The sequence below is a fragment of the Schistocerca piceifrons genome, chromosome 5 (assembly GCF_021461385.2).
Source record: "Schistocerca piceifrons isolate TAMUIC-IGC-003096 chromosome 5, iqSchPice1.1, whole genome shotgun sequence".
Lineage (NCBI taxonomy): Eukaryota > Metazoa > Arthropoda > Insecta > Orthoptera > Acrididae > Schistocerca > Schistocerca piceifrons.
In genome coordinates, this window is record NC_060142.1 from 164,807,257 (window position 1) to 164,822,475 (window position 15,219).

General features: G+C 46.5%; 1 protein-coding gene across 1 annotated transcript in view; it reads right to left on the reverse strand.

Moving 5' to 3' along the window:
* The window catches only part of LOC124798838 (leucine-rich repeat-containing protein 43-like), a 90,161-nt gene that overhangs the window by 33,613 nt on the left and 41,329 nt on the right, over positions 1–15,219 (reverse strand). The window contains exon 4 of the mRNA XM_047262369.1: positions 5,410–5,690. Within this exon, the coding sequence (XP_047118325.1) occupies positions 5,410–5,690 (281 nt within the window). The remainder of the gene's footprint in view (positions 1–5,409; positions 5,691–15,219) is intronic.

Consider the following 15,219-nt stretch of genomic DNA (forward strand, 5'->3'; position numbering starts at 1 on the left):
TCATGTATAACCTCGACCAGAAAATTTTCATCCAGTGTGGTGTAGTAAAAGCGTGTGCCTACTAGGAAGTGAACATCCACAAGTAGCTTGTAGATGCTACTTCTGCAAATTATTTGTACCATCAAGTCGACTTTCGAAAGTTCCGTCAGCTTCCAGAAATTCGAGTGGTGTCCAATAAATAATGCAGCACATTTTCCTTTCTCGGCCAGTTTCTGTTGAAAAAAAAAATGCGGAATTTGCTGTGGGACATTGCAGAATATTCACGCATCAGACCCTACAGTTTCATGAAGATACGCTGGGTGGCGGCACTGCAATAAGCTTTCAAAATGGCCTCTCAAACGGAGGTGCGTTCCAAGCAGACAGGTATCACAGAGTTTCTTTTGGTGGAAAACCAGAGCATCTCTCATATTCATAGACGCTTGCAGGATGTCTACGGAGACCTGAAAGTGAACAAAAGAAGAACGAGTCGTTGAGCGAGGAGTCTGTCATCATCGCAAAAAGGTGGCGCAAACCTCTCCGATTCCCCAAGTTCCCCTGCGCCGCACACGACTGTGACCCCTGCAATCTTGTAACGAGCGGGCACTCTCGTTCGAGGACATCGGCGGATCACAATGAAACACCTCGCTGCACAACTCGACGCCTCGGTTGGTAGTGCTGGAACACTCGTCCACCAATTGGGATACTCAAAGGTGGATGCCCGCTGGATTCCTCGGTTCCTAACATAATATCACAAAGAGCAACGAAGAAACATCCGAGCGGAGTTGCTTGCGCTGACAATTTCTTGTTGAACATTGTCACAGTCGATGAAACACGAGTTCATCACTTGTAACCAGAAACAAAACGGCAATCTATAGATGGGCGCCACACCACCTCTCCTCCGAAGAAAAAGACCAAAGCCGTATCCTCACCTTATAAAGCCAAGGCGACGGTCGTTTGAAACTCAGAAGGGTTATTCTGTTTAATGTCGTGATAGGTCACGACGTGGGAAACAACTTTCGTTAGAAACACAACATTTGATGACGCTTCGCAGCGACCCTAGGCGTTCTTTTGTGTTGTTTATGTTCCTGAGAGATGGCAGAGTATAGGCACTATGCGACATGCATATGCTGTGTGTGTTGCCTATATTACATTCATCTCCACCGTGTTCGCGGGAATATCGTCGTTCCACGGTCAGCGAATAATAAAGGACAACTAACATTGCCGGGAAGCCTCAGAGAACTTTCTGTTTCTGGCAAAACCTATTCATCATGAAGGTATATGCCACCCCTAGCCACTTGATGCGAAAACTTTAAAACAGAGCAAAGGAAGTGCGAAATGAATTTACCGATTACTTTGTTCCTCCAGCAGGGGAAGTAGAATGGTCCTAAAGAGGCTTTTACATTTTAACTACGTTTTTAATGTTAATGTAAATGCATTACATTTGATTTATACTGCTATATTAAGACAAGTCATTCTTTTGTTGCCAAAAATCTCGAAAAGTTCCTGACCGATTTACATCACACACTTAAACGACACTAATAAACATTAAGAAAGAAATATTTCATATAATTTCAAAGTTCTTGACCGATTTACTTCGAGTGTTTACATAATATTTATTTAAACAATAATGTACAAGTTTCCTGGTATCCTGTTACCCTACTGCATACAAGGACAAGCAACTGCCGGCCGCGGTGGTCTAGCGGTTCTAGGCGCTCAGTCCGGAACCGCGCGACTGGTACGGTCGCAGGTTCCAATCCTGCCTCGGGCATGGATGTGTGTGATGTCCTTAGGTTAGTTAGGTTTAAGTAGTTCTAAGTTCTAGGGGACTGATGACCACAGATGTTAAGTCCCATAGTGCTCAGAGCCATTTGAACCATTTTTGACAAGCAACTCTGAGACTATCCTCTTTCCCTCAGCAGACGTGGATGCATTACGTATCTGAATTGAAACCATGGTAGAACGCAAACGGTGCGTTGCTGGACATGGGTTTTTATTCAAAATATTATGTACTCACTTCCCTCTCCAAGTCTAGAAGTCTGTAACAGGACTTTCTGGAAACCTTGTATATTCCTGCTACTTATATAAAACAAAAATTATATACAGAACTATTTGCTGTTTTGTTTTCTTCATCACAGTCGGCTTTTACGGATGACACAAAAGTTGTATGTGTAGCTTATATCCTTATGGTTAGGATACTACTACATAATCTGTATCATGCGGAACTTTGTACTATCGTTGAAGCCATTCTCTTACAGATCCAGCAGCAGGAGACATCCTGGTATACTAATGATCCCAACCGATTTACGCATTTCTTTTAAGCAGCTTCAATTTGCAATAAAGTTTTCGTTGGCTATATCAATAAAAAAAGGCTCATGGTCATGAAAGGGGAAAAGAGGTGATGGGCAGAGAGGGGGGTCGGAGGAAATGGGCAAAAAGGGAAGGAAGAGACGGATAGAGAGAGAAGGAGGGGGGATGTGGAGAGAGATAGGAAGAAGAGGAAATGGACCAAGAGAGAGGGGGGGTTATTTACACAGAGAGGGTGGAGAAGGTGATCAGGACGTACATCCAGTCCTCACACACATTAGCAATTACGAAACATTGCCGGGTTCGCTAGTAACATCATTAAATACCCTTCGCAAAAAAAAAAAAAAAATCTCCTATCCTGCATATGAAGATTTCATTGTACAATAGATAAGAGATATTCGAAACTTCAATACGAGGTTATCAGAAGATTTTTAATCTGAAGTCCGCTGACTTCATTCAATAGCGTTTCCCGATAACTTGAATATGTGCACCTCTGTAGCCATTCCTTCACCGAGACATTTCACTTTTTTAACTTTTTTCCTTCAGTAACAAAGCAGCAACGCTGGTGGGTGCCCTGGTTTTTAAACGAGACATTGTAAATTTCCGGTTACCTGTCTCACGGCGTGGAAACACTTCTATAAGCGTTTGCAAGCACTTCTGGAAGAACAGTCACTGTCGACAATCCACAGCTGGACAAACTACTTGGAAATTTATTCGTTGACTGCAAATTCCTTGACATCAGCTCTATTCGGTATATATCTACTACCAAATAGTGCCAACCCAGGTCAAGAACGCGAAATAGATTTTGAAGTATTTCGTTCAGCTGTGGATCGGCAACAGTGTCTGCTCTTTCAAAAATGCCTGTAAGTATTACAAGCGTAACCGCGCATACCACGATAATAAAGTTGTCTCCGTTCCTCGTTGTTTCATTATCCCTGTTGCCAGAATCCGAGTAATGTTGCGAGCATTAGGAGGTGAATTTAGTGGGCTACGATATACGGATGTCGATAACCCGCCAGGATAGCCGAGAGCGCTAACGCGCTGCTTCCTGGACTCGGGTAGGCGCGCCGGCCCCGAATCGAATCCGCCCGGCGGATTAACGATGAGGGCAGATGTGCCGGCCAGCCTGGATGTGGTTTTTAGGCGGTTTTCCACATCCCTATAGGTGAATACCGGGCTGGTCGCCATGTTCCGCCTCAGTTACACGGCACACAGACATCTGAAGACTTTCGCACTATTCCATGGATTACACTCGACGCAGACAATTGGGGTACACAAATTCCGTCCCGGGGGGTATGGGGTGGCGGCAGGAAGGGCATCCGGCCACCCCTTAGAAAACATTGACATGCCAAATCCGATTAACGATGGCTGACCCTGCGTAACTGCAGGACAGGCTCAAGCGATAGATATAAAGATGTCGACAGTGTGACATATGGAAGTCTGGGTCAGTCCAGAGTGTGTGTGCGGATAGTCGAAATGCTAAAGGCGACCGCTCGCAAGAAGCGGGAAATTCGGTTTTGAGTCCCTGTCGAGCACAAATTTTCATTGGGTGGTAGATCTACAGGGTGTGGTAGATAAGTAATGAGACTCAGTCTAGAAAAACAAATTTATTGATCCAATTTGTACAAAACGTTAATATTCTTCAAAGTACTCGCCTTGGGCGTCGACACAACGTTGCCAGCGCGTTTTCCAAGCTTCATAGGCCCCACTGTAGTACGTTTGAGTTATCCCAGTTAGTACCTTCGTGACAGCACGTTGGATGTTTGGAATATCGTCGAAACGGTGACCCTTCAGGCATCTTTTGACCTTCGGAAATAGGAAGAAATCGGGAGGACCCAAGTCAGGGCTGTATGGTGGCTGTGGCAAAACTTCAACTCCAATTCGGGTCAAGTAGGAGGTCACGAGGAACGCTGTGTGCGCCGGAGCGTTGTCGTGGTGGAGACGCCAGCGTTGAGCAAGGTCCTGTCGCTTCCGTTTGACGGCTCTGTGCAGTCGCTGAAGGACTTCTTTGTAGAATTCGGCATTGACAGTCTTCCCCTGAGGGACAAACTCTTTGTGAATTAACCCCCGCTTGTCGAAAAACACAATCAGCATTGTCTTGATGCGGGACTTTGACATTCTTGCTTTCTTCGGCCGCGGGGATGCCGGTGTGTGCCACTTCGAGCTCTGGGCTTTCGTCTCCGGGTCGTACTGGAATGTCCACGATTCGTCGCCTGTTACTACGTTGTCTAAAAAGTGTGGATTATTTTCCAAATCATTCAACATCTCACGGCAAACGTCCACTCGTTGTTGCTTTTGTTCGGCGGTGAGCACTCGGGGAACCAATTTTGCGCAAACTTTCCTCATCATCAAATCTTGCGTAACAATTTGGTGAACCGTAAATTCATTCACGGAGACCTCATCGGCGATCATTTTGAGACTTAAACGACGGTCGGAGTCCAGGAGTTCTTTCACTTTGGCCACCGTTTCATCCACACGACTCGTTGAAGGGCGTCCAGATCGTTCCATGTCTTCAACGGATTCCCTCCCGTTTTTAAATTCATTAAACCACCGGAACACTCGAGCTCTTGATAGGGAGTCTTCTTTGTAGGCCTCCGTAATCATAGCAAAAGTTTCCGAAGCAGTTTTGCCCAAGCGAAAGCAAAATTTGATTGCATACCGCTGTTCTATCGAGCGATCCATCTTCAGCGTTTTCACAAGTGTCACGGGCACACAAACAACGTAATACGCGAAGCTCGACCCTCACTGCACCAGAGCTCCAACGCGACTGCGAACCGGTTCTATTGTTAGCTCAGATCCCCCACCACGTGACGTACAGGTGGAGACCGCCCTGCGAGGGACTGGGGCGCCGCGCGGCGGCCAGTCTCATTACTTATCTACCACACCCTGTATACCTAACAAAACTGATGTCAAGGAATTAGTGGTTAGAGAAATAAATTTCGAAGCAGTTCTGCAAGTAACCGCAGCGAGGTCCTGAAACTGACCTGTCCAGTCGACTTTTAGAAATCGGCTTGAGCAAGTTCTTGTTCCAATGTAAACGCCTCAGCAATTGCTTGCAGAAGTTACTTGCGGAAGTTACTCTCTAGTGGCCACGCCCCTTGAGGCAGAGTACGTAAGTTGGGATACCTGCTGGAGGACGACCTTGACCCGCACTTGTGAGCGGAAGGTGTCCCGCAAGGTGGAGAGGTCCTCTGCCGGCGCCGGCAGCTCCAGGGGCTCCGGGTAGGCCAGCAGCTTCGCCCAGGGTAGGTCGGGCGTGCGGAACCACGAGCTGCTGCACACTACCGGCTCCTCCTCCACGCCGTCCAGGGGGTCTGGCGGAGGCGGCTCCGTCTCCGCTGCCGCCTCGTCGTCAGACTGCCCTGCCGACTTCTTTCCTTTGCTGTCCTTCTTAGAGCCTTTTGCACCTGCAACCGAAAGAAGCTTAGCGGAAGGTGGGGTGGTATAGGACATTTAAGCTTTTTAGAAATTACACTGCACAACAGAATCACTTCCTCTAAACTTCGTAATTCCCAACCATTGCGAAGCATTGCGACACTTAAGCTTGAAATTTGTCTCAAAGGTGCGAACAACCTTCCCCTGCAACGGTGCAAAAGCGTGGCGCCCTGCGACGTCACTTTCGGACCGGATGACGATTCAAACTGTAAGGTGTCGACACATGCGAAATAAAAAACCAGAGCTCAGAAGTTCGTGTGACGTGTAAGGTGGATTAATGATGTCACATTGGCACCAAATTTCATCACAATTCTGCCCAACGCCACGTGAACGTGTCACCCGATTGGAAGGTCTCACAACATCTCTTACCCAACTTTTCAATTCTTCTTTTGACGTCCCTGCGCTGAAGGTCAGGACCGTGATGCCCAGCGTTGAAATCAAGCGGTTTTCTCAAGAGTGACCGAGGAAAACATTCCAGACACAGCGCGACTCAGAATCGGCACGGAAAGGCCTCATTGGTGGTATAAAGGGCTTCAATGAAATCACCCCTTTCACTGAGGTGTTGATTCCCAAACATTTCGCGGTCGAAAACGACAGTTGGCAGTTTGACGAGCAACAGTGAAACCTTCCCGTCTCCCCTATCTCTCTCTCTCTCTCTTTTTTTTTTTTTTTTTTACGCAACCTTCCCTTCTACAATAACCTATGAAACCTTTCCTTAGGATTTCTATCTCTCGCTTAATAATAACAAATGAAATCTTCCCTTTGAAATTTATTCTCTTTCTCAATCTTCGCATACAAATTTAATTGCTCCATATTAAAAGTGGTTTTCTGATTATTTCAACGAATGTGTCGTCGTCGTGGCCCTCCGTCATTATCTGCAATAACCCAAAACTGTTGCTTACCTTTTTTACTGTTACTAGATCGCCATCTGACTGCTACATCGAACTGCGACATGAATATGCTTACTCTGGTTTACTACACTCTATTAACTGACGGTGGGCTGTCATAATAAGTGGCTGTATTTATTACCAAAGCTGACGTTATTCTTTAATAGCAAAGCTGACGTTATTCTTTAATTAATTTGACTGAAGTTACGTAATTGATAGTTACACTTTTTCTTGACAACAATAAAATTTTTGCAAAGTTTTACGTTGATGGTTTTTGGGATGGATTATAATCAGTAATTCAACATTGCTGGCAAAAATAAATTATATTCTGAAAACGCTTTTTACAATAATCTTACAACTAGCATTGCGCAAACATACCTTCAGTAGTCTTGATTTTCGCAAAGAAAATTAATTCAAAACTATTAGTTCCTCTTATGATAATAGTTAGTTGATGTCTCTGTACATCCGTTTGTAATCTCTTGTAAATCATAGCTGGTGGCTGGCAGGCACACTGCTCCTCTCAACATCTCGCTTCGGACCTGCTACCAACTCGCTTCACATCTCGCTTACTGCTGACTTCCTACGAAGGCTAAAGTGCGGTCTCTCCTGCCAACAATGCTTTCTGGTGCAGACAATCCCTGCTACCGTTACAAAATGTATAAATACGCGGTCTTTCCCGCTCTTTTCTTAAAATGTATCCATACGCGGTCTCTCCCGCCCTTTTTAAAATTATATCAATTTGCGGTCTCTCTTGCCAACAATACTTTGGTGCAGACATTTCCTGCTACCACAATTATTTCCAACATGACAAATATTAATAATTCCTACTTAATCCTATTAATAAAATATAAACATCTTTCATAAATTGTGGTTTGACAATAGGCAATAGAAATATACACGTCTTACAACAGGAAGACGTTCTTGACAACATTTGACACTGCTGACAGCTTCAGGCGTTTCAATCCTTCTCTAATGACATTGTGGGACTGCACCCCATCGAACGTGATCGCACCCGTTTGCAGCGCAACACGACCGCAAAGTTTCGCTCTCTGTTGCGGTTGGAACCACTAGGGACCGATCAAAACAATTAGGCGAAATTTGAGCATGAAAGCACAAAACAATGCTTATGCTGTTTCAGCGCTCCTATTTTGTGTCCTGCTATGGCCTGATGACTGGTGGAAGCGACTCATGCGTGAATAAATTGGCAATGAGTTCCTCTGAGACACCACAGTTTGGCAAAATCCTGGGTGGCACCCACCAACCTCTACTGAAAATATTAAAAATATACCTGTACAACAGAACCTGTGACGAAGACCTAGGTACTTGAAGACTGACAAGGCCTTCGACGCTCTGATTCCGTATCGCTTACTATCAGGTGGAATGTATTGCGAATACATAGAAAGAAGGATCCTTTATTGTATGATTATATGATAGCGGAACAAACACTGGTAGCAGTTACTTCTGTAAAATATCTGGGAGTATGCGTGCGGAACGATTTGAACTGGAATGATCACATAAAATTAATTGTTGGTAAGGGGGGGTACCAGGTTGAGATTCATTGGGAGAGTCCTTAGAGAATGTAGTCCATCAACAAAGGAGGTGGCTTACAAAACACTCGTTCGACCTATACTTGAGTATTGCTCATCAGTGTGGGATCCATACCAGATCGGGTTGACAGAGGAGATAGCGAAGATCCAAAGAAGAGCGGCGCGTTTCGTCACTGGGTTATTTGGTAACCGTGATAGCGTAACGGACTCAAGTGGCAGACTCTGCAAGAGAGGCGCTCTGCATCGCGGTGTAGCTTGCTCGCCAGGTTTCGAGAGGGTGCGTTTCTAGATGAGGTATCGAATATATTGTTTCCCCCTACTTATACCTCCCGAGGAGATCACGAATGTAAAATTGGAGAGATTCGAGCAGGCACGGAGTCTTTCAGACAGTCGTTCTTCCCGCGAACCATACGCGACTGGAACTGGAGGTAATGACAGTGGCACGTAAAGTACCCTCCGCCACACACCGTTGGGTGGCTTGCGGAGTGTAAATGTAGATGTAGATGTAGAAGGGAAGCGGTGTAAGAGCCGAAGAGCAACAGCGTAGCCTACCTGCAGGCGCCAGGGGCTCTCGTCACTGCTTCTGTGTGTAGAGGTACATTTTTAAGGTGCTCAAAAAGGTGGGTGGGTGGCATTGAGGGTTTTGCCGAGCTGGATTTTGATTCACACATGTGTCAATATAGCAGCCCCTTTCCCCAATCCCCGCCCCTCCCCATGATCACGCCACAGGAGAACGCAAAATATGAGAGATCAATAAGCACAAGCACTTTGCACCACGTTCAAATTTTGTCGAATGCTTTTGAACAGTCCCTAGTGGTCCCAACCGTTGCAGAGAGCAAAAACTGCTATCGCACACTGCTGAAAACGAGTGCGATCACATTCTATGGGGATGCAGCCCCACAGTGTCATTAGAGAAGGGTTGAAACGCCTGAGGCTGTCAGAAGTGCCAAATGATGTCAAGAACATCTTCCTGTTGCTCGTCGCACTGCCAGCTGTCGTTTTCGACCGCGGAATGTTTGGGAATCAACACCCCAGGGAAAGGGGTTATTTCATTAAAGCCCTTTATTCCACCCCCTGAGGCCTTTTCGTCCCGGTTCTGAGTCGCGCTGTGTCTGCAATGTTTTCCTCGGTCACTCATAAGAAAACCGCTTGATTTCAACGCTGGTCGTCACGGTCCTGACCTCCAGCTTAGGGACGTCAAAAGAAGAGTTGAATAGTTGGGTAAGAGAGGTTGTGACACCTTCCGATCGCGTGGCACCTTCACGGTGGCTTTGGGTAGAAGTTTGGTCAAATTTGTTGCCAATGTGACATCATTATCCCACCCTACAGCTGATACGAACGTCTGAGCTGTGGCCTGTTTTTTCTTATAGGATGACATCTTACAATTTGAAGCGTCGTTGAGCGTAACGGTGTTTTCGCAGGGTGCCGCGCTTTTGCACCATTACAGAACAATGAAATGATAAATCAAGACCCAACGATGCCGACAGGCGTTGATATACATCAACGGGGACAGTTGAAAATGTGTGCCCTGACTGGGACTCGAACTCGCGATCTCCTCCTTACAAGGCAGACGCTCTATCCATCTGAGCTACCGAGAGCACAGAGGAAAAAACGACTGTAGGGGCTTATCCCTCGCACGCTCACCATGAGACCCACATTCCCAACTTAATGTCCACGCACTACATCCGTAGTGCCCCTGCCCATTACACTCATTACTAGCGGCAGACAATCTTACCGAGTCCCGTAAGAGTTCGGGCAATAAGTGTACATTCTCATAGAAGAAGGAGGTCAATGGCCGGTTAGCCTTAACTATATGAAGATGGTATCTGTTCTTTCGGACATGTCTGAAAGAACAGATGCCATCGGTGACCATCGTCTCAATGGTTGGGAATTACGGGATTTCGAAAAAGTGATCCTTTCGTTCTATTGTGCAATGCATAATGTTTCTGATGTGTGCATTAGAAAATTTATAACATTAAACAACACTATGATACTCTTAAATAAAATTTTAAAACTCGATGTCATAAGAACATACGGTCATTGATCTTCTAATAGATTTTTGGTGTTACAATTTTTGCAGGGATTTGTGGGACTGAAATAGTAATTAGTATAAAACTAATTTTTGTTGCAAAGAAGTTTTCACTGGGTCGTAAATGGTTGTAAACTTCAACTTGTCCGACAGATTACGTTGTTTGGATAAATTATTAATTGAGATTTTGCAACATCAGATTTATCAGTCTCGAGCTTTTGACAACATGGTTCATCGTGATCATTAGGAGACTGGATTTCAGTAAGCCGTTAGGTACTCTACTTGGCCACATTCTGTGATTCAGACGTCAAGAAATCCTGTGATTTGCATATGCTGCCAGAGATTATATCGACGCCTGTGACTCAAGAAGAATGGTAGCGCTGATGTTTTCTTTAGATGGTCTATGACTCAATTCATTTCTCTGTTGACTTTAAGCATCAGGCGCTCGTTTCCATGCACCGCACCCTCAAGAACAAACACCCGATTGTGTTTAATAAAGCGGAAATATCTCTTGCACCTGCCTACTGGGTCTCTGTCATCAAAGAAGCCGTTGAGATCAGAAGCGGCTATACCGTTTGTGGTACATGGAAACGGGCGCTTGATGCTGAAAAGCAACAGAGAAATCAATTATCATCCACCAGTTAACGAATTCGGCATCGCTAGGAATGTTCTTCAGACATAGATATCGACATAATCTCTGATAGCATACTGAAGTTCCGTGACTACGTGACGTCTCCATGACATAATTCGGCCAAATAAAGAACCTAAAGGCCTGCTGAAATCTAATCTCCTAACGAAGACGACGGAGGAGGCCGTCGAAACATCGAGAATGTCTAACCTAGCGCTGCAAGAACTCCGTAAACAGTTTATTCAAGAGTGACGCCGCGAAACACTACGTGGTCAGCTTGTAAGATGTACTGCTGTCTTTAATGTCATAGCGCACTGAACAGTGTTGTCGGAGCTAAGAGCGTCTTTTCCATCGAGGTAGCATTGTCTTGTTGTATAATGACGATATTGCCCCAGCGTTAGCGGTCACGCGTCGTCTTGGAGTGTGCGGTAGAGTGATTGTTGGGTTTGATTGATTGATTGAGAGGGGCTATGGGACCAAACGGCGAGGTCATTAGTCCCGCGATTCTGAAGTGAGTCACGGAAGAAAGAGCGTCTGCTAAAAGTGGACAGATCCAGTCAGGGGAGTCAAATTATAAAATAATGATCATTAAACACACACAGTAATGGCATAAAAGGTGAAACCAAATCGAAAAACTGGAAAAAAGGGGGGCAGTATGGGGTGACAGACTGAGAAGACTGTAAAAGAAGTCCCACCACAACCAATCTGCTCCTGCTCCAAGACTAAAGTTGAACCGGATATCTGGAAACAAAAACCACTTTCACGGAGAAAACTGAGGGCCAGTTCAACCATCTGTGGATTGTCTGCTAATATTAAATTTAAGGAATAGGGAAGACTATACTTGACACGAAGGGCTGAAAGAAGGGGACATTCCTCCAATATGTGAGATATCGTCAGTCTGGTTCCACAACCACATTGCGGGGGTGGGTCTTTAAGTAGGAGGAAACAATGGGTGAGCCTGGTGTGACCAACGCGTAAACGGCAGAAAACAGTGGACTCCTTCCTAGAGGAGCGGGAGGAAGAGCGCCAAAGTGCAGTAGACTCCTTGATTGTGCTGAGTTTATTACTATGAGCAGTAGCGCTCCAGATGGCATTCCATATTTGGGCAAAAAGCGATCTGACGAAGATCCGTACATCAGCAGCTGGAATCATGAAAGGAAATGGGGGATAAGTATCTGCTTCTCTAGCCAAACGGTCAGCCAGTTCATTTCCTGGGATGCCCACATGACTTGGGACCCAGAGAAAGACGACTGAATAGGCGGCATGCTTAAGGGCAGAAAGGTCATGGATAGCAGAGACCAGAGGGTGAGGAGATTATCATCGGTCAATAGCCTGCACGCTTCTCATGTAGTCTGAACAAATTAAAACATTGTGTAGGGAGGCCTGAGAAAAAAAGGAGGGTTCTGTGAATGGCTAGAAGCTCTGCTGTGAACACACTACATGATCCCGGCAATAAATGTGTTCACAGCCTGTAGGAGATGTGAAAGCGTATCGCACCTTATCGATTGTCTTAGAACCATCAGTGCAAAACATGCAGAGTGCTGTTGGCAAGTGGGGTGGGCTCAGCCCTTGTGAGGCAAATTGAGGAGCTACTTCGTTCCAGTCTTGAAAACTGACATATGGGCGGGAGAGCGGGTTGCTGACCACATGTCCCTCCATATCCGCATCCAGTGACGCTTATGGGCTAAGGATGACACGGCGGCCGGTCGGTACCGATGGGCCATCATGGCCTGTTCGGGAGGAATTTAGGTTTAAGTGTAAAAGATGGTGGCATCTTGGAACTCTGCAAGGATGCCCATACAAGACGCCAGAAAACCACAGGAGCGACAGAGACCTTAGGACCCTGGAATAAATCGGTCCTAATCCATGGTCTAGGCGCCATCCAAGGAGGGGTATGGGAAAAACACATGGGGTGCAGCCCAGTGAGTGGAGATGGAGATCGTGGCAGTGAAGTGAGACGCATGACAACTAGCAATCCCACTCATGGGCAGGTGTTAGTTAGCAGGGAGACATCCCTCATTGGTGAAGAGCACAGGGTACACAGCATGGGCATGGAATTGGGGAATGGCGACTGTGTAAGAAACAAGGACTTGGTTCCGTCGGACGTGTAGAACGGGAATCCCCGCTTCTGTGAGGAGACTATCAACAGGACTAGTGCGAAAGTCACCAATGGCCAGACACACCCCACAATGATGGACAGGGTCAAGGAGTTTCAAAGTGGAAGGAGCTGTTGAGCCATAAACCCACTACCATAATCTAGTCAGGACAATACCAGAGGACAATAAAGATAGAGAAGAGTGGAACAGTCTGCACCACATGATGTGTAGGCCAGGAGGTAGAGAGCATTAAGCTTCCACATACATTTAGTCTTTAGGTGGCGAATGTGGGGCAGCCATGTCAGCTTGTTATTAATAATAAGGCCCAAGAAACGGGACTGTGCTACAACATCGAGGAGCTGATCGCCTAAATAACGTTCTGGATAAGGGTGTACTGTGGGTCAACGACAAAAATGTATAACCCGCGTTTTGGAAGGAGGAAACTGGAAGCCATGGGCGGTGGCCAACGCAGAAGCCCGTCAGATGGTGCCTTGAAGCTGACGCCCAGCAGATGCTACCAAATGGAAGCTGCACTGGATGCAAAAACCGTCGACATACAATGCTGGGGTAACCAGAGGCCCAACAGATGTCACAAGCCCATTGATGGCAATGAGGAAGAGTGTGACAATCAGCACAGAATCCTGTGTGATGCCATTTTACTGAATCTGAGGGGCGCTGAGTGGAGTGCCAACTCGAACCAGAAAGAGCTGGTGAGAGAAAAACTCACAGATAAAAATCAGAAGGGGACCACAGAAGCCCCAGTCATGGAGGGTAACTAAAATGTGATGGCGCCAAGCCATGTCATACACCTTATGTAGGTCAAAGAAGACCGCGACAAGGTACTGGCAGTGAGTAAAAGCCTGTCAGATGTCTGATTACAATCGGAGTAAATGGTCATTGGAGATGGCCCTGCCCTCATGCCACGCTGACATAGGGACAAAAGGCCCTGAGATTCCAACATAATCTGAAGCAGACCATAGTTTCGAGCAGTTTACAAAATACATTCATCAGGCTAATTAGGCGGTAGCTGTCTACAGATGTTGGGTTTTTCCCAGGATGAAGGATGGGGATAACTATACTGTCTCGACATTGTGACGGAAAAGCACCTGTGAGCCAAATGTGGTTGAAGACCCTGAGGAGATGTTGCCTCTGAGGAATGTCCGAGTGTTGGATCATCTGGTTGTGGATGGAAACTGGGTCTGGGGCTGTGTTTTGTGAAGAGATTAGAGCCCACACCAATTCCCATTCAATGGAGGGTGCATTATAGGGCTCACCATGGTGCAGGATCAAACAGAGGGGCGTCTGTTCAACTCTGCGTTTCTGGCAAAGAAAGGTAGTAGGGTAGGAAGAGGACGACGATGCCGTCGCAAAGTGCATTGTGAAGTGTTCTGCGAGGACCAATGGATCAGTGCACAAAGCACCTTGGAGTTTCAGACTGTGGACAGTTGACTGTCACTGGCAGCCCAGAAGGATACGGAGCTTGGGCCAAACATGCAATGGAGGGGCATACGTCCCCAGGGAGGAAACATAGCGCTTCCAGCATACCTTTTTACTCTGCCTAATAAGGTAACGAGATGCTTAAAAGAGAGGAGGTTGGTCTGTGATGGATGTCGCTTAAATAGCTGCAGCGTCCTTCAGCGGTCCTGGACAGCGCCTGTGACATTCTTGGTCCACCGCTGTACTGGTCGACGATGAGGGGGACCTGTGGATAGGGGTACAGCAATGCCAGCAGCATGGAGAATAGTGGCAGAGATGCCTTGCATGACTACATCAATGGAATTCGAGAGGGAGGTGTCAAAGTTCGCAGTAGACGTATATCAAAGCCAACTGGCTGTGCAGAATGCCCAATGTGGGGGCCTGTCTGCCTGGCAGCAGCAGGGGAACGATACAATCACTGGAAGGTGACCACTGTCATAAAGGTCATCATGGGATGACCAATGTAGGGAAGCCACGAGGGCAGAGGAGGAGATTGTGAGATCGATAGCAGAGGTGCCATGAGCAGCACTGAATTGGGTAGGGGAACCATCATTGAAGAGACACAAATCGAGGTCCATGATACGTGGGTCAATTAGGATACCCCTATCCACTGAAGTGTCACAGTCCCACACTGGATGGTGGGCACTGAAGTCCCCAAGGAGGAGAAATGGGGGCGGAAGTTGTTGGATTAAGGCAGACAGTGCATTGTAAGGAAGTGGCTACCTGGAGGGAGGTAGACATTGCAAATAGTGATTGCTGGAGTTGTTTGCAGTCGAACCACTATCGCCTCCAAGTTGGTATGTAGGGGATCCAGTCACTATTGACAATGGAGCAAACC